The following is a 19,921-nucleotide window of genomic DNA, read 5'->3' as shown; positions in this document are numbered from 1 at the left end:
GGGGGTTTGCGATAAACCCGGCGCGGGCCTGGCCCTGCGAGGCTGCGCGCCCTGCCGAGAGCGAGCCTGGAGCGGGGGAGAAAGGCCACCCGGCCCCGCGGGCCGCGAGTATGCCCGCAGGCGGCCGCCGGCGGGGGCAGGGCCGCCCTCCGGGCGTGCGGCGTGCACAACGTCTGCCGCCTCCTCAGCCGCAGGGCCCACGGCTTCTATGCCAGAGATGCTGGTGTGGCCCACAGGAAGAACCTGGGACTCCTGAGAAAGATCATGTGTCAGGTAATAGGCTCCGTTTCGGCGCTGGCTGCGGCCCTGCGGGTTCGGGCTTTCAGCCGAGGGGCTGAGTGTCATTCCTCAGCCCAGATGTTCCAGAGGTCCCCGGCCACGCTGGAGAACAAATCTGGGGAGAAAAAAGGTGCAGTTTTGATGAAGCGAGTTGGTAATGGTTAAGTTTATTTCACAAAGCTCAGACCTCGAGATGACTGTAGATGAGGACTGTGCTGGACAAAAACTGCCGAGGAACTCCTATATCCAATAATTGGGTTCAAAATAAGCTTTTATGAGATTTTATATCACCTATTTCCCTCAGATGGCTTAATACTAATCTTAAATTCTTAGTGCTTCACGTTAAATGTGAAAGGAGTTCGCATAGTAAGATAATCGGCAGAGATTTCCAGGTAAAAGTAACCCTAGTTCTCAGTGAAACTGATGTTACAGAAAAAATAGGAATTAAACCAATTACAAATTGAACTCTTTTTTTTAGTTAAAACAATTGCTGCTTCCATACAGTAGTTGATAGAAAACCATTAGAAAAGAATGTGGAAGTGAATTGGCAATTATCTTGTATTGAAAATACATTTATTGGAAGTCAGCTGAAGTGTCTGCCTGTGTAACTAGATCAATAGGCATGCAAGGTTTCCTGAAACAAAAATAAGTACGTCTGACTTACACTTCTTTTTTCTAAGATTGGAACCTTTGTTAATGGTCTAGAGCTCCTGATATATCAAATACATGCAAGAAACTTTAATGTGAGCAGTTTATTTCATTAAAGTTTCGGGCGCTTATTGCTAACAACTGTAAATACATTTTTCTATCTTTCACACCAAACACCACCAGCACAATGGAATTAGGTGTTCAATAAGTCAAACGAATATCATATAAAAGAATTCTTTGCATATTTTTATTCTGGGGAGTTTAGTCCTTGATTTAAAAAGTCACCATGAAAGTTTAGTTGCCAGTTTTAATACCAGCAAGTTAATGACAAAATATTCCTTACCCCTGCTGTCCATAATAGCTAATTAAAAATATTTTAATTTGACCTTTAAAAAAGACAACATTTTCTTATAAAAGGTCTGTTATTTTTTTAATAAAAACCAAGTAAGATTCTTTCTTGCGTATTCAGCAGTAAATTTTTAATTCAGTTACTAAGTTGCAGGAGCCAAATAAAATATTTTTCAGAAGCAAAGTTTGTTACAAACAGCCATCACTGTTAAAACTATTGTGTTTCAGGAAAGTACTAAATTCAAGAATGTTTGGACAACTCATTCTGCATCTCCTATTGCATATGAAAGAGGAAGAATTTACATGGACAATTACCAATGCTGTATTACCAGGTAATAAATTTACAGTTATGAGGTACTGACTTACACATTTGAGACTGATCCTGTGTTATATTGCTAACTTTACTCATACAAATAGCTACTGTGAATTAAATGGAGTTTACTTAGGAACAAAAAATAAGGACGTGATAAATCTTTGGTTTACAATCTTTGAATTACATTTAAATGCTGTTGTATCTTAATGTGACACCTACTTTGGTAAAAGAAAGCCTGATCTTTCTGGTGCTGTGTAACCTCAGCTTTCAGAGCAGGAATGGAAAATTAGCATAATTTTCTAGTCTTGCACTAAAAAGCCAAATGAAACAAAGCAGTTCTTTGCAGTCTGGAAACTAGCACTGTGCTAAAGAGTGTGTTATACAGAATCAGCCTATGTAACAAGTTTGGTACTATGTAACTTCTGTATAAAATAAGTAAATTATGCTCCATGGAAAAGTACAGCCGGCAGTATGTGCTAGTTTTTGCAAATGTATTTTGTAGATAAGTTTTCCAATCTAATATATTTTCCTGTTCCATGATCAGTTGCAGACACAGGTTAGGAGGCAGCACATGGTAGGGTAGAGGACAGGAAATCTGTGTGCACCTGCCTTTGCCCTTGCCTGTCCCTACTGTGAGGGAAGCAGCATGGACTTGGAGAACTGCATTGCTGAGGAAGCTGTGGACAGAGCAGTTTTGAGATAGTGTCATATGATATATAAAAGACAAACTACTCTGTCAGGGTAAACCACTAAAAGTTAATTAAGTTATCTGTCACCCACAGCTGAGATCTAAATCTGCTTTTATTCCTACATTGTCTGAATATTTTCAGTACTGGGTTAACCTGTCTGACATCTTTCAGGTTTTTCTTTGTCTCATCCTCTCCCAGAGGGCAAAGCTCTGCACAGGACAAAGCTTTTATTTTGCTGCCTTTTTCCTAGCCTGGAAATGAAACTCAAGATAATTTTAGTAAGGAGGTAATATAAAAGGGGATCTTTAATGAAGCCTTCAGAGGGAGTTATGGAAAGATGCCCATAAAAGCCCAGCCCTACAGGGATGAGTACACATGTATAGCTTTTGGGAAATTAGCATAATTGATAACAAGCACCAATTCCCCCCCTAGGTTGAGCCCCTTCTCTGGAGCCCCCCTTCAGCACGAGTTGTACTTTGTCCATGAGAACATATCTCAAAGAGTTGTTCTCAGCCTTGGTTCCCAGGAAGGACCAAGGGAGCGCTGGGCCTTGTCCCTCCAGCGGCTTGGAGCTCTTGAATTTGTTTTGTATTTCTGCCTAGGGAAAGGCCATGGAAAAGTACTGGGAAAACAAGCTATTAATACAATAGGTAACAGAGTTACAAATATATGTGTGAAGAATACAGAGAATATATAAAAAGAAAGAAGGCAAAACCCAAACAGCATCAATTTTAATTAGAAGGGTGGGGTTTTTTTCAATATCTGAACATGACACCACACCTTTGTTAAGAAAGGCAGCATTGGAGGAACTTGAGGGGAAGATTCCAGGATGATCATTAGTTTTTGAAATATGCTTTCTTCTTAATGTATATCACTAGAGCAAGAATGTTACTATTTAGTTGTTACTTAAACAAAACCAACCCCAAAGTAAAAGTAAACTCAAAACTAAAAACAAGAAAAATCAACCAGTCCAAAAGATTTATAGAAGGTTAACTTTTAAATATTACATTATATTAACTATTGTTTATTAGGCCTTATTTTGAGAGCAATTTCAGGTGCATTTACAAAGTAAAAATACGATGTTTAGATTTCTGACCTGCCTAAGGAGAACGCAGGATTTATAAAACTGTATGAAATGACTTGTTGATAGAAAGTGGTCTATAAAACAGACTAATGATTAGCAATCATTTTCCTCTAGCATTGCACAACAGCCAAGACTAATTTATCAAAAGTCAAAGTGTGCCAAGTCTGAAAAAATAGAAGATGCTTTATTATTGGAATGCCCACTGGTAAGATTACTTTTTACTAGAGCATTTATGTGCAAAATACTAAATTAACATATTTTGATGAAACATTTAGAATGGAGTGCTTTTTTCTTCCAAACTGTTTTCTCAACGTTTTTATGGAGTTAGGTCATTAAAGGTTTGCAACACGTGCCTTATTTATATTAACTGAACATTTAGAGGTATACTTCTCTGAATTTCTCCATAGTGCATTCAAATGCTTTTTTTGTAAGCTTTCATGGAAGATTTTAAAACCAGTGCTTTTATTCTTATGCAACTAATTCTTAATTCCTTGCAAAATTATTTATATTTTTCTTTACTTTTTAAATGGCGAGGACAGTAGCTGGATGTTTTAGTTTTCTTCCTATCTGTTTAAAAAGACAAAAAGCAGATACACTGGAGGCCTGTTGAAGCGACCCTGCCCAAAAACTGTTCTACTGTTTGCCTGATAATTACATAATTTCTCTCCTTCACCCAGTGTCCACTTAGAGCTTAGAAATATTAGCCCTATCCTTGACGTGCCTAAAACTAAAGCAGTGTAAATACCATTTGTAGCAATTACTGTTGAGTTACCACTGAATGTCTTATTTTGAAATACTTAAACAATTTTCTCTTCAAGATTGGTATCAATTAGATCAATAAGCAGTTAATATTTGCAAGGCAAGGATTCTTTAAAGGGTGTCTTTTCTAGAAAAGGTAACTGTCTTGAAAAAGTGTGACAACAGATTATTTATGTCATAGGTAATTATTTGGCACAGACATGAGCTTAAGGATACTGATCTGATTAGCAGGTGGCTTTCCTCCTTCACTTTTTGAGGAATGTGTATTTTCCTAAACCAAGACACTTTCATATTCTTCTGACTGTGTCGAAATGTTTTGTATCCTCCTGATACAAACTTCTTTCTAATGGCCTTTTTTTAATGTAGGGAGAATTGCTACCGAGTCCATCCGATTATAAAGCTTCCCTGATAGTCCTGACAGTGCAGAACTGGCTTCTACGTCTCTCTGCTGATAGTGGAGAAGTACTGGAAAAAGTGTATCTTGCTGGTTCCTGTTGCAAATTCTTCAGGTATTGAAAAACAACTAGGCTTTTTATCATTAACAGTCAGTAGCAGTATAGTGGAGAAGGAGAGTTTAATATAATTAACAGTGATTAGTACTATAGAGGAGAAGGGGAATCATGGTATTTTTGTACTACCCTATGGCTGACAGCAGGCTTGTTAATCTAGAACATTACCTGGAGTACTGTTCCCGCATGCTCTTACCTGTAGAAGAATTTCATCTGCTTAAGTATTATGGGGTCAGATTTGGTATCAAGTTCCACAAACCCTAGCCTACTATTTGCTTTTCTCTGACAACTTTACAGCCTTTAGTATTGCAATGGCAACATACCAGAAGAAGACTTTAAGAGCTGAAAAACAAACCTGATCAAACATACAAACAACATGTACAAAGTCTGAGCTGTTTTTAATTTGTAAAGGTTCTTTTCCATAGGGTAGCCATATTTCTCTTTTAAAGCAGAGCAGCTACTGCTTCTGGTAAACTGCTTGTTTTTTTGTTTTCAGAAAAAAAAAATTCTTTAGGCTGAAGGATAAGAATGTGGTGATTATGAAGGGAAGGAGAAAAATTAAGATAGTGAATATTCATGCTTTCCGAATTTTTCTCACAATCCTGTATTAAATAAGTCGTTCCTAGTTCCACGGATTTCTGCATTATTGCAAACAACAAACATCTTGAGCACTTCTTCCAAATCAAATACTGAAGTTGGCCTGGGTACAGGCATGTGCTTAGTAGTAGTTGATTATATTTTATGTGAAATAATATATTTATAAATGGTTTTTAAGTGATTAAGACAAGCCTTTCTTATCATAAATAGGTATCTGAGCTGGGATACTCCTCAGGAGGTAATGATTGTAAAGTCAGCTCAGAATAAGCTCCCTGCAGCAGCAAGGCAGGTAAGTGTGCTGAAAAAGTCATTTTTACGACATGGATCAAAAAAAAATTTCCAAGCCTAAAGATGGGTGCGACGATTGTCTGACACGGGCTCTGCTTATGCCAGCAAAGTAAAGGCAGTTGATGACATAGTTTAGAGTATTTATTGGTCACTATGTTTGTAAAAAATTGTCCACTCAGACCCCTTTGTCCCGGTCCCCTTTAGAAAGACAATCTCCTGATTATTCTTCTTACACTACCAATGTCCTTTGTTACCTCTTTGGCTGGCAAAGTCCTTCTTGCATCTTCCTTGGTCAAAGGTCAGTGTCAGAGGGTCAGAGTGACCAGACATGATGTCTTCACTTCTGTTCTTGCCTTGAGTTTATCTCCCTCAGCTTTCACTGTACCAGGCCCAAAAGGTCTGTGGTGCTACCCAGTTCAGTTTCTGTAGCTGTCAGATCTCTGACAGATGGGGATATTATACTTGGTTATTACGGTAGAAGATAAAGGTGTCCTACCTTTAATAACTATATTCAGTATATTTGCTTCCTAGGCAGGAATCCAACAGAGTGTACTGTTTTATCTTGCTGTATTCCAAGTTTTGCCTCTTTCATTCATTGGAATGCTTGAAATAAACAAAAAGGTAAGTTAATTTCTCTAATACTATGTAATCTGTAATGTAGTTCTATGAGAGCTGTAGTTTAGGCACTTATTTCAGAATTTCAGAAGTCATACTTACAGCTTGTAAATGAAGTATTGATTAGCAGCAGTGTTCTTGTGTCTAATAGATGCTTTGGGGCAAATATTCTTCATTCTAATGACCAGAAAAGAAGATACAAATGGATTCTGTTACTGGGTTACTGGTTACTCTTTGACATGCAGCACGACTTTAGCCTTTTCTTAGACCAATCATAAGAATTAGGGAACCCTAAAGTGTTTGTACACTTCTATTCACCTCCTTAAAGAAAGACAGCTGTGCCTCTGACCCAGTCCTAGTAATAGTCTATTAATTCTATATGCAGCTACAAATTTTTCACACTTTTATCGTCACTGTTACTGAATGACAAAAGTAAACCCGTCTTGCTTTCTCAGTCAAGAACAAACAACCTACAAGTAAGTTTATATGCTTAAGAAAAAACTGAGCCAGATTGTAATTTTTACTGTTCTATTTTAAGTCAAGAAAGCTCTAGATCAGCTTACACATGAAACAGTACAAACATGCAAACTCTGTCTTTTAGGTTCTGTGAAGTACAGTGTCTTTTAGGGTCCAGAGCTGTAAGTGGAGTTTTTGCTGGTGCTCGGTTGAGGCTGTAATTGAAATTGGGCCTGGCAAGTGAAGGCAGGGGGTTAAACTTTTTCATTTGAGCCCATGAAAGCTTGGGAGTACTGTGTAAAATTAGTAGTAAAATTAGTTCAAAATTAGTATTTAGGACTGGAAAAAACATTACTAGTATCAAAGGTATTCTCAATCTGATTAGGAATGGCATGCCAGATTCATCGTGGTCATAGCAGGCAAAACATGTGAAAGAGCACTTCTTGGGCTGGGTCTGTACCGAGTACTCATCAGAGAAATTGTCAAAACTGTAATGGAAGGGGCAGCATTTGGGATGTGAGAATACACCCAGCAGGAGATGCAAGCAGTGAAGGCAGTGCCAGAGCTGAGCCAGATCAGTGGAATGGAACTGTTAGGTTGGAGTTGGGGTTAGTGTTACTGCTTAAGGCTGCGGAATGCACCTCATGCCTCAGCTTTACTGAGATGGTATACCACAATCCATTCTGAGTTCAGAGTGGCTGAGGTCTCAAGGATAGAAAGGAGGCTTTGGGGTTGGAAGAATATTAGAGTTTGTGTCTGAAAGACACTGAGACCTAAGCTAACAAATGTATTGAGAAAGAGCCATAAAACTAAAAAAAAAGGCAAAAGGAGTGAATATATCTTTCAGAACCAAACAGATCACAAAACCGCTGGTAGTGTTGAGATGTAGGTGTCTTACAGTTTCTGGGTTTCTTTAGTTTTTCGTTGGTTTTAAGCCTGTTTTAACTGGTTTAATTACTTTTTCACAAAGTCAGTCAGATTAAAGGAATCTACATTTTCAACCATATCTGTTTAAAAAAATTCTATCAACTTCACATATTGGAACTAATTAAATATTAAGAATTAGTTTGTGAGGTTTGCTCAGTGATGTGTTAAACAGTGGCACAAATGAATACTGCATAATTATTAAAAAAGATGAGTCAGCTTCTCATGTATATGTCTAATTTGGATTCAGAGAGAACCCTGTACTCTGTGACAGCTGGATAATGTAGTTTTAGTACAGCTGTATGCACTCATAGAGTTGTGATTAGACTAGTATTTTACCCAGGGGGTGAAGAAAGAACAGAAGATCTGAAATCAGGACTTCTAGATCTAGTTGCTAGTTTTACTAACATTCCTGTGGGATGATGAACAATATAATCTATTCATGTATGATAATAACTGGGTAGCATGATATGAAGATATACTGACAATTAATTAGAGCATTAATCTGCTTGCAGAATATGACTAATGTAACTTTAGTTGTTACTGCAGTGCAATGGATTAAAGCAACTCAGCAGAACTGATGAGTTACAGAAAATCTGAACTTGAACACTGATCATAGTTTGATCAGAATAAAAATAATAAAGTGATTGCAAAATCAAGGACACAATATCAGTTATTTGTGTTTTATCTCAAATATTTCTTCTCCAATAGAATATTTTTTATTTCATTTTATTCCAGATTTTTGGTAATAGTGTGACAGATGTTGCTGTTTCTAATGGAATCTTGATTGTAATGTACAGCATGGGTCTGGTCAGACTCTATAACTTCAAGGCAATTTTGGAACAGGTAATGAAATAAAGAGTTTTCATACAGTCCGTGCTATTTTTGGGTAACAAGTCAAATATTCAGGTACTCTACAGAAGCACATGAGGTATGTAGGTTCCTGCCTAGATCTATTTAAGGTCAGAGGATACAGATGGATACACTATCAGAAAAATTACTTGCAACAGTTACAGGTGGCAAAACATAAGAGATCCAGGGTCAGACAGGCACTCCTGGGGAGTTATGTAAATGTTACACCAGATGGGCTTCTCTCTACACACCTAGTCTGTAGTTGGAGATGATCATTAAGGCCAGAAACTGGTGGGCATGGGGAAGTTTGATCTCAAAGAGAACTGCAGTTAGACTTGTGAATTTATATCCTTCCAATCAAAAATCAAACATTAATTCAAAAATGAGACCTCAAGCAGTATCTAACAAGATTAAGAATGCAGTAGTAGTAGAGAGTACAAATAAACAGCAAGTAAATATGCATCTGTAAAGCTGAATTGTTCTGTGTTATTTTAGTTCATGGAACAACCATTTCAATTGGGACAAGAATTCAACTGGAATGGTCAGGTGGGAATTGTAGGAAAGTATCCATTTGGTCTTCCATGTAACATTAAAATAACAGGTAATTACGATCTTTATATTGGCTTGACTGTGGCTTGTATGGATTGATTGTGGCTTATTTCACACTAAGAAAAATACTAAAATTACTGTGATCATATTGTGCTGTAGCTGTATTTCTGGATTTACATTATAGTAAAATGCACTTTGCTTTACTTCTAATTACAGTGATAATTATATAGGACACCAAGAAAACTGTTAGAGCAACTAAGCTATCTGAAAAACTTCATAATCAATGCATGAAATGGAAACCCCTTTCTTTATTTCTGAGATGCAATTGCTCTTGAGAAAGAGGAAGGACTAGGATAGCTGTTAGTAGCACCCAGAAACAGTCAATGGTATGTAAGCAAAAGATGTGAGAACATTTACTCTAACTTGCAGAGGAAATTCAGAGAGACTGAATACAATTTGTCTGACTTGCATTTTGACATTCTAGGTTGTCAGAAATGGGCCAGTTTTAGTAAAATGAATTCCTGAGAAGAGAACAAATTATTAAAAACAATTCTAATACCTCAAATCATTAACTTATAAATGTTCTGCATTATGTAACGACTTCTTTCTCTAAAAGCCAACAGTGGCTTCTGTTGGTGCACTTGAGTTTACAGAATTTGGTGCTAAGAATCTTAATGAATGGGCAAAGCCTGAGAATTCTTTTGAAATTTCTTTTCTTACTTTAAAAGTACATTCTCACAAGCTTACACCTCAGGCATCTAAAAAAATTTAAAAGGTTGGTTTCACAAATATCAATGAATGCATTTATTTATTTATTTATTTTGAAAGTTTCTGTATTAAATATTTTTTTTCAGGTAATTTTCCACGTAAAAATACCTTTTTGTTTTTTTCAGTGTCAGATAATGAGACAACTCAATCCAGATTTACATAAAAATGAGAGAGTACACAAAGATAAAATACAGTCTTACACAGTAAAGTTATGTTTTATCAAAACAAAGCAATAGGCTGCTGCATTCAATTTCTCAGTTTTTGCAAAGGGAAATCTTCCTCCATTTTTCTCTCTATCTCAATCTGTGAAACCACCATTTAATGTTAGGGGCCTGTGGAAACCTGCTGTGGGAACTTTAATAGGAAGATTCGATCTCATGGCTTGTAGATCATTGTTGTTTTTAGTTTTGAGATTTAAAACCAGTGTCCTGGAGAAAACCTTTCTGATCTGTAATCATATTCAGGAATTTGTGGTTGGGAAGTTTTGAACCCATGACATACATTTTTCATGCTTGCTTTTTGCAAATACTTGCATTCCTGTGGTTTTTGAGTTGTTTTCATTTAAGAAGGAGATGGGCAAATGCTTCAGCATTTGAGCAAGATCTTAACAGTTTCAGAGTGCAGCCTTGTATTTACTATAATTTAACTGTGTGTAATTTTCTTTCTTACTTAAGTTCTAGCCTCCTTATGGAAATTGCCTGAAGGGATGGGCATTATTACAGTACTTGTTTTTATGGGGTGAGGTACCCAAAAGGAAGGGTCTAGAGATCAAAATTTACAGGCTAAGATGTACTATGCTACAGCTCTTAACTGGTGAGGAATTGATTTTGGTCACAGTGTGTGATTTTCTGAATGGCCCAGAACTTAAAACTGTAGTTTGCTTTATTGTTAGCTGATACAGTAATTTCAGAAAAAAAGCGAGGAGAAGGATGCTTTGTAGAAACCTTTTCTTGTTGTTGTTGTTTCTTTGGTTTTATTTGCATTTAGAACAAACACTTGTTAGTGCTGCCAGGAACAACTTTGTTTAGATAAGTTTGCAGAGTTTAAAGGAAGTGGACAAAGAAGTTCAACTGGAGATTGAAAACTGGCAAGACTTGGGAAAGGACTTGCAAACGATAAAACAGGAGGTGTTAAGCAACAAGAGAAGCGACATACAACGGGAAAGATGGAGTTGAGGCAGCAGAATCACATTATCACAGCGGTTTAGGTGGCTACAATCTTGCAAATCTTTGCTAAATGAACACAAAAGGAAAGGCATATTTTTCAAGCAGCCTCTACTACTCAGTATTGATATACTATTGAGATACATTTAATTGTATCATTTAGTCCATCTACCAGAATTTTTGAGGCACCTTGATATATAAGCTTTATTTAAAAAATTGTTTGGGTAAAATGTCACAGACTTTCTTAACTCATTTTTCATTTTCTGATGGATTTTAATATCAGTAGGTCCTTTGCTTATGCTTCCATCTTCAACATTCTCTACATTTCCAGCAGAGTTTATTATAACCTATAGTTTGTTATCTCTTGCACAGAATCTCCCATTTCCTCTGTCACTCCAAATCCTAAATGGCTAAATTGATGGAAACATGAACAAAGGAAGAGAAGAGAAGCACTCCATAAACATAATATCTGATGTCATGTGACAGCACCATTGGCATTAGGACAATTATCCACACAAAGCAGGATAAGAACAAGTCAAAATTTGGATAAGACCTTTGGGACTCAAAGTCCAGATACAACCCATGTTCTCCTTGCACTAATTCAGTTTGGGTTTTTATATTCTGCCTGTTTAAATTCCCCTTGTAATTGCAGATTTTCTCCACATTTTGTCAGTTTTTTCCCCAGATTTTCTCTGTACTGTTAGAAAGAGCTGATCTTCAGTCTAAAATTGATTTACTTATAGCAGCTGTAGAAATTGCTTAAATTTAGCTAGTTGGCAGAAGCTGTAAAGTTCAGTGCAGTCCATTTCATTCAAAGATGCCTCTCATTTAGTAAACAGAACACATGTACTAATGGCCTAGTACATCTCAGTAATTTATCCCAACTGAATTGAAAGGAAAATGAGATATCCTTTGCCCTTAATTGCAAAAAATTCTATATTTTGATTGATTTTTATGAACTCAGCTACAGATTACATCCATTGTGGTCCACACTATTTTGTTGTCTTACACAAAAGGAGAAAGCAGAATCTGAATATTATATCCTGCATTGAATTCTGTTATTTGAGGTTGCTGCTTGCTGTTTCCAGTTATTTATCATTGTTTTTCCCAAGAGCATAGTGACCATTTTTATATGGTCTTTGATCTGTGCATGTACATCCTTTCTCAATCAGATGAGCTGGAATAATTTTAATTATTTGCTGTGTCTTTGCCCATAAGTTAAAGGTATTGGAAGAGTATTCAGCATCAAGATCTGAAAAGGCAGTAACCCTCCAGAGGGAACTGCAGATATGCACCTGGATGCTGGGTGAGGTAGCATAGCTGGTGCTAGAAAAGAGTTCATAGCCAATGTGTTTCCACCAATCTTCAAAAGTTCTGAAGAATTAGTAGCTTTATTGGAATTTAGAATTGTAAGGATCAATGGAATTGTGATTACTCTGCTACTAATGGTGTTAACGTTACCAAATATTTGCAGATACCCCACCTTTGCTATTTGAAGCATCTTCTCTGGAGAATGCCTTTCAAATTGGAGGTTACCCTTGGCACTATATCATCACACCTAACAAGAAAAAACATAAAGGAGTCTTCCATATTTGTTCTCTGAAAGACAATGCTTTGGTAATATATCCAGAAAGTGGCTTCTCTGAAATTAATGTGTATTATGTTTGTCTTCATCTCTTACTCTGAGTAGGCTATAATACCTTTGTTTACCAATGCAGTGCTTTTACAGGGCTCACCCCAGTATCAAATTAGCTATCCCATGGAGTCATGTGTAAAATACTTTCTTCTGAGTCACTACTGCTTCTTGTATTTCCTTCATTCCAATACAATAGTAGTGCTGTCAGAGCTACACAGCACTGTATTCATGACTTAAAAGTTAAGTCTCATCACCTGTTTCCTTGCATGGTAACATCCTAATGCACTTCTGACTAGTCAGCCTACTAAATGCTGACTACAGAATTATTTTAGATTTTAAGATATTGCAGAATAAATGTCCTTAATATTTGTAGTTTTATCTTTGACTTGTACCTTCTCTCTCTCCCTAAAAAGATTTGATTTCTCAGTTTAATCCCCTTCTGCCCCTAGAAAGGTTTTATTAGTTTAATCTGTTCCTAATTATTTTTATGTACTATTTATCATGTGAATACTATTTTGTGTGAACCCTCCATCTCAGCTTTTATTTTTAATCTGGAATTGATCTGAAGATCATTCTGTATTTCAACTTCTGAGCCTGTTCAGACTTTCTTGACTAAATAAGTCTCACCTGTAAATGGCCTTATCTCTTTTGCTTGCCTGATCTATTATGTCCCTCCTATCTTATTTTCAAAACTGAGGTTTCACAATTGTAGCTGAAGATCAATTTTGATTCAAGTGGACTTGCAGAATCCTTTCCATCTGTTTTTTTCTATGTGGGTTCATATATCTGGCAATTTGAATGATTGATGTCAGCTAAATTTAACAACAGAAAGCCACTGCCAAAATCTCAAGATATTGACTGGCTTGCATCTTATTGCTGAAATCACAAGGCATTCCAGGCTTACATGCTCCACATATAATTAGCACAAAAGAGCTAAGCCTGAGGTTTGAAGCTCGAGTCAAACTCTGTCCTAATTTTTGTTGCATATCTTGACACATCCCATGTCTTGGATACTCAAATATCTGGAATTGTTGAAGTGTTTGCACACTGTAGGTTAAATCTTCATTCTGCTTAGTTTCAGGAGAGATAGGACAATATATAGCTAAGGTACAAGGTTATTGCTTATTGCATATTAAAAATCTCAAAACTGCTCCACTGAATATCTTGAGAATTGGAACGGAGTCTTTTTTATTGTTGTTCCACTGCCATCCTTTCTGGTCATGTTTAGGAGCAATACTTTAAAGCCTCCAGAGGTATATAGTGAGGAGCTCAGTATTTCCTCTTTAATTAGATCTGTGAGACTTCCAAAGTACTAATATTCTAAGCTTTCCTTTTCTTCTTCAGGCAAAAAATGGCATACAGGATATGAAATGCTGTTCACTTGAACCTGACTGGATATATTTCCACCCAGATATGTCAGGTAGAATAATCCACGTGGGACCAAATTTGATAAAGTATGAGCCTTTTTTACTCAAATCTTTGATTCATTAGAGAAGTTACATAACTGCATAAAGTCTGACAATTTGCAGGCCCAAACACTCTTTAGACTATAGAAATTGTAAAATCTATTAATTTGTCAGAATCAAAAGTTCTTCTAGAAAAATCTGCAGATTTCTGTGTGATAAATGTGTGCACTAGAGGCCACAGTTTAGATTTTGGTATGAAAAAATACTCAAGGACCACTGTGTCAAAATTTCACTGATAAACATAAATTACAAAAATAATTAATTAGTATTTTGTTTATTTACAATGTTTTAATGTACTAGACTAAAATATATAGAAATGTCATAGTGAGCAGATTAGAATACATTACTTACTTTGTAATTTGTTTCTTTTGTAGAGTCTTAAAGCTTAAGGAAGTTAAAAATCATGCAGATCAAATGGAGATTGCAGAAGATTTTACGATTGTAGCCAACAGAGAAAACTGTGTGAGTTTAGTGTCTGAGATGACAATGTGTGATTTTGAGCTTTATAAACAGGGGGTTTGCATATTTGAGTAATCAGTGTGTTTTTATGGGCTTTATCCAAAGTTTTTTAAAAGACATTCTCTGTCTTCATTGGACTTTAAGCAGTATGAAAAGAATTTTGAAAACAGTAACACTTCCAGAATAGATTTCTGAAACTTCCAGTCTTTTCTTTAGTTTTCAGCATTCTTTAAGGTGTGCAGTGTAACCATGTATCATGGATATAACACATATTTAAAAGATGGTGACAGATTTCCTTAAAATGAAGGTGCCACCCAGTGATAATTGTGTGCATCTCTGGTGCTCAGGTAAGTTGATCATACAACTGCTAGAAATGTTTCAAGTCTGTCATAACTTAGGGGTAATTCTTCATAAGACAACAAAGACACTACATTGCTTCCAAAAGTCCCTTCCTTTTCCTGGCTGTGCACACCTGTCATTCTCTTGTGACAAGTTTGGCATTCATCTGACCTTTGGTGAGCCAAATCAGTGCACTAAAATAACAGAATAATAACCTGGCAGAAAAGGTGAGTACTTTCTGCTTGCTTGTTTTGCTGAAGTGGAGCAGAACAGGATTGAGTCATCAGTGCATCAGAAGAGTGTAGAAAGGTGGAATCAAGTGTGAGAGGATGATTTAAAACCCCTGGTAGAACTGAGCTCTTAAATCACCTCCGTTGTTTCATGAAGTCTTCTGTGATATAGAATCACAAAGACAATCTAATGTCAAAAAGGTTAAAGAGCACATGTGAAAAAATTCTAGGTAGTGCCTGTAACTTTGATTCATTTTGAATTAGCAGACAAGGTTATGTCTTAGCTAAAAGCAAGTTTTTATAGTTTGAATACTGTAAAATGCCTGTGAATCTGTGATGCTAATTTTTAAGCTTTTACAAGAAAAAAGGTTTGTGTATTAAAAATCTACCCAAACTCAAGAAGAAAACCTGCACTGAATTCAAAAACTAAATGCCAGGTCATCTAATAACTTGCCATACTGCTTTTTGAGAGTTGTGTAGGTAACTGCTATTACAGTAAGAGGAGACAAATATGAGTTCGAATCCTGCCTGCACTGTGCTTATTCCTTTTGACTTCTATTAAGACAGTGATAGCCTATTTTTAAATATTTCTGGGGTAATGAAGCCCAGTGGAAGCAGACATGGTGTTTAAGATACTACTTTTCCCATCTTCTGGAAGTAAAAGTTTAGGGAAAAAAAATGGTGGTGATTTAGCAGTCTTAATTCTCATGCCAGCAGCTTGGTTCTAGTCACTTCTGATCAAAAAATTATGGTAGCTGAGAACTGTTGCCACCTCTGTGGGACACCTCTGAATAAGAATAAAAAATAACAACATCTCAACTAAAGTCACCAAGTTGGCGAACTCAAAAAGAAAACAGCAGCACCAGGGCTGTGTGTAGCTAGGTCAGAAAGCAAAATGTATTAAACAGATACATTGTCAAATCGATGGAAACTAAATTGCTCCGAAGTCTAGAGACACTTTTTTATGTTTCTCCAAAGGTGAACAACAGTGTTACTGTAACAGCTTCTGGTCGAGTGGTGAAAAAGCGTTTCACCTTGCTGGATGATGACCCAGAACAAGAGGTAACTGATGCTGTAAGAGCACTTCATGGATTATTTCAGTGTTTAGCTAGCCAGAAGTTCTTCTTGTTTTAGGTGGAGTAGGTGTAACCATTAGCTGTGTTTATCCTTGACTTCTTTATTCCTCTTCTCTTTGTCTTCTTGCAATTGCTTCACATGCTGTTCATCATCTTTTCTCCTTGGTTGACATGTGAGCTTTGTATTTTTTCTTTCATTCAAGAAATGACCTTATGCCCCACAATACCATAGCTCCATGTGCCTTGAATGGCACAGAAAAGATATGGTAATGTGACAAACCATTACTCTTTTCTCCATTTAAATATCTACTTTGAACATTTCTTACAAAGCATTTTATGAAATGAAAGAAACTTTTTCTTTTCTTATGCTTTAGGATCCTCCTGTCTTTTTTATAATATATCTAAACTTTATTTTTCTCTCTCAGTTACTTTGATTCTATTGCAGGATAAGGTATTTAACATTTCTCCTTTAAGTAACTGCTTCTTAAGAATGAAAACACCACTTGAGTTTTAAATGGTTATGAAAAATACTTTTTAGCTCTCTCTCCAGAGCTGGATCTGTAATTGACATAAGCATAACAAGTAAAATTCATCAGTTTCTGGCAGTCACTCCTATTCTTTATTCTGAAGAAATAGATTTTACTATGGTAAAAATACAGCACAGTCAGTATAACCCTTAAGACTCTGCAGTTTATTTCTATTAGCTTTCTCTTTTAACCATAATAAAAATAATTTCACACTATTTTTTTTTCCTGATGTTACACTTTACTTGTGATTCCAGTAAATGTTTTTACATTATGGAAGAAAAAGACTGGCTTGAATTTAAAAAGTATGTCACAGTGAGATAAAGGCAATGAAGATTGTGAACTATCTTCACTTTTTGGTGTCAGTTCCTCACTGACATATGATCTGTGGAGCAAGAGAGAGAACTGAACAGAATATACAGACACTCATGGAATTACTCGAACGTACCCATTCCCTCAAAACCAATGATGGTTTAAAGCTACATTGTCTCTTAACATCTCTTCTTCAAGAGCCTAAATATACTTCTTTGGGCACTTTAGAAGTACTTTTTTTCTATTTCCTGTATGCTACATATAAAATACATGTACTTGCACATTGGGATTTTTCAGAACATCACTTTCTTTTCTCCTGCTTAAGGAATTCTGCTGAAATACTCTGACAACTCACGTTGGGAAAAATGCCTCTTAGGTACTGGGCTCCCAAAGTTTTCTTTCACATAAGAAAACTTAGGAACTAGAATTTGCCCAATTCTGCTTTCACATGAAGAAAAAAGAGCTATGCAATTTAGATAGAGGGAGATGTGAATTTATGTTTGATTTGTAAACTTGAGGTTTTGTTTTTTCCTAAGACATTCAAAATTGTGGACTATGAAGATGAATTGGATTTATTATCCACTGTGGCAGTTACTCAGGTAGGAGCAGATGGAAGAGCTCACCTTGACTTTCATTGCAATGAACATGGGATTCTACTTAAGAGTATTCCATTGAAGGAGTCCTGGGATGTGGTGAGGAAAATTCTTGTCTTTTGTTCCCACTGTCTCTTCCCCATAGTCATTTACATATCACTTTTGTTCAGATTTAAAGCAGATATATAAGTAGTGTTGCAAAGGCATGAGATTTGCACAAAATAATTACAACTCTAAAACTGTAAGTACTACACCAGACAGTAGTTAATTTACCTGAAAATCTCCATTATTTGAAATTGTGATTTTTTTTGCTGTTGTTGGTTGATTTGTTTGGGCTTTGTTTTGGTTTTTTTTGATTGGGTAACTGTTGTCCTTAATGCATTTCTGAAGTATTTATCAACTTAAATACTCCATGGCTAGTTACACCAGACTAACTTTACAACTTGTAAATAGTCTCCCTAGTTTAACTTGAAGTACTCATGCACAAAATGAAGCATGGACCTCACTGTATATAATGTTTGGGGAGGTGAAATGGGCTGTTCATAGAGTCCAAGTTTAGGTGGACATCCAACTTAGATGGTCTGAAATTTTCAGCACTGTTACAACTCTTTTATCATTGACTGCATAGGCAACTTGTGATCTTTAAATCAGATGCTCTGAACTTAGATACCTAAAATAGGGATGAGAGAAACCTCTCGAAGTTTTAAAATTCTGTCCTTCATCTGGAAGAGTAATCTCTGTGTATCCACATAAAATTTCTGCCTGATCATGGAGTTTACCACTGTTAAATATTTTTTGTTCCACATGGAAAATGATACACATATTAACGAGTTATGAAAATAGAGACTGCAATCTGAACTTTTTTTTTTCTCTCATTTCAGACTTACAGTCATGAAGTTTACTTTGACAAAGACCTTGTATTACATATAGAACAGAAGCCTAACAGGAGATTCAGTTGTTATGTTTACCAAATGGTATGTGATACTGCAAGAGATGATGATTCTTAATGCTCTAAAAAAAAGCAGGAAGTGTTTAGTAAAAAAAGGAGGGAGAATTTTTGTATATATTTAAGCCATAAACACCAGCTACAGAGACTTTTGGATGCTATTTAAGGATACCACAGAAGATCATGATTCTTAATGTATGAAAAAAAACAGAAAGGGTTTTGTAAAATAAAAAAGGAGGGAGAACTTTTGTATATATTTAAGCCATAGACACCAGCTACAGAGACTTTTGGATGCTGTTTAAGGACTCCATACATAGTAGTCAGCTACTGTTTTTCTGGCTGGAGTTAATCTTAACATTTTGTACTATTACTACATAAGGTCTTGTTTCTTTTTTTCTTTGTGACACTGTACGCTTGCCTGTAGTTCATCATGGCTTTTCATGTATTCAGCAGTTCATCATTAATGCTAGATGCAGCATTTATTGCTTCTCTTCAGCAATAGGGTTGAAATACTGGACATCAAGGAGAAAGATGTGGACTTACTTATTATCTACCATCTGCAGTGATCTGTCTGATATAGTTTTACCTATGCAACTCTAATACAAACTGCTAATTAATCAAAGTACGTAAAATTATCTAGGATAAATTTTGTATGTAGTATGAAAATTGTAGTGTTACCATTAAACCACTTAGACAAAGTCCTTCTCTTGGTTTTGTGTGAGAAATAAAATCACTCAGATTTTCTGGTTGTGTATGTTTTGGTTTAAAGGGAAATACTAATAAATCATGTATTTTACTGTCTTTTAAATAGATATTTTATATGTTTTTACATATATATATTTTTTATACATATATATATATATATATATGTATCTCTCCAAGCAGTTCTCTGCCTGACCCTGTTAAGGGTCAGGAGCTGTTCAGACTGAGCCAAAGCTCCCAACTGTTCACCCTTATTACTGTGTGCAGCCTGTCTGATACACTGGAATTCTATGTAGTATATTCAGAATCTGCAGAGTGAAAGCTTTCATTTTAAATTAAAAAACACCCACAACAACAAAACACAGGCTTTAGACTTCATGGTGATAAAGTTTTTCCAAATGCAAGCCAAAGATGGGCTCAGGAGCATAGCTCATCAAAACAGAACTCACTAACATCACTGAGATCACAAGCATGTTAACTCTAAATGCAAATATTTCTTTTTGCTCCAGGCTTTACTAAATAACATGGTTCATTCTAGGTGATGCCATAGAGAAGACTCCTAGAAAAATGATAAAAATTTTCTATTGTGAGTTTTTTAAGAACATGTAATGCAAAAGAAAATGTGAATTTCAATTGTGGAAAGAAAAAACAACACAAAAAGGACTTTTAAAAAGATAATGAAACAACAGTAGAAATAAAGGGCAGCAGCAACACCCAACTGCCACCCTATCTTCCATAAGTTTTCACTCTGGGTCCAAGAAAGAGCACCTATCCTTTATGGCTATTTTACAAGTAAC

General features: G+C 36.1%; 1 protein-coding gene across 7 annotated transcripts; it reads left to right on the top strand.

Moving 5' to 3' along the window:
* The first annotated feature begins 181 nt into the window (after positions 1–181).
* On the top strand, positions 182–19,193 carry DCAF17 (DDB1 and CUL4 associated factor 17). 7 transcript variants are annotated; one of them, XM_066189953.1, is made up of 14 exons: positions 182–273; positions 1,504–1,607; positions 3,476–3,566; positions 4,487–4,629; positions 5,437–5,515; positions 6,046–6,135; positions 8,248–8,355; positions 8,857–8,962; positions 12,316–12,458; positions 13,822–13,931; positions 14,318–14,405; positions 15,950–16,045; positions 17,420–17,575; positions 18,358–19,191. In XM_066189953.1, exons 1-14 carry the CDS (start codon positions 265–267, stop codon positions 18,481–18,483), a joined length of 1,449 nt encoding a protein of 482 aa, XP_066046050.1. In that variant the 5' UTR covers positions 182–264; the 3' UTR covers positions 18,484–19,191. The 7 variants fall into 7 exon arrangements, with proteins under 7 accessions (XP_066046050.1, XP_066046052.1, XP_066046053.1 ...); XM_066189955.1 differs by lacking the exon at positions 182–273 and adding an exon at positions 2,449–2,563 and having other exon boundaries at positions 1,531–1,607; positions 17,420–17,482; positions 18,358–19,193; XM_066189956.1 differs by lacking the exon at positions 182–273 and adding an exon at positions 2,449–2,563 and having other exon boundaries at positions 1,531–1,607; positions 15,950–16,033; positions 17,420–17,482.
* The last annotated feature ends 728 nt before the right edge of the window (positions 19,194–19,921 follow it).

This window comes from Chamaea fasciata, unplaced genomic scaffold (genome assembly GCF_029207755.1).
Source record: "Chamaea fasciata isolate MVZ Bird 193981 ecotype frontalis unplaced genomic scaffold, bChaFas1.0.hap1 SCAF_8, whole genome shotgun sequence".
Classification (NCBI taxonomy): Eukaryota; Metazoa; Chordata; class Aves; order Passeriformes; family Sylviidae; genus Chamaea; species Chamaea fasciata.
This window is presented reverse-complemented; position numbering and strand designations above follow the sequence as displayed.

Excerpts from the sequence above, each read along its gene's own strand:
- DCAF17 (XM_066189951.1), top strand. The coding sequence starts at position 1,559 with ATGAAAGAGGAAGAATTTACATGGACAATTACCAATGCTGTATTACCA. Across the intron at positions 1,608-2,448 it reads TACCAATGCTGTATTACCAG|GTTTTTCTTTGTCTCATCCT; the intron begins GTAATAAATTTA and ends GACATCTTTCAG. Across the intron at positions 5,516-6,045 it reads TCCCTGCAGCAGCAAGGCAG|GCAGGAATCCAACAGAGTGT; the intron begins GTAAGTGTGCTG and ends TTTGCTTCCTAG.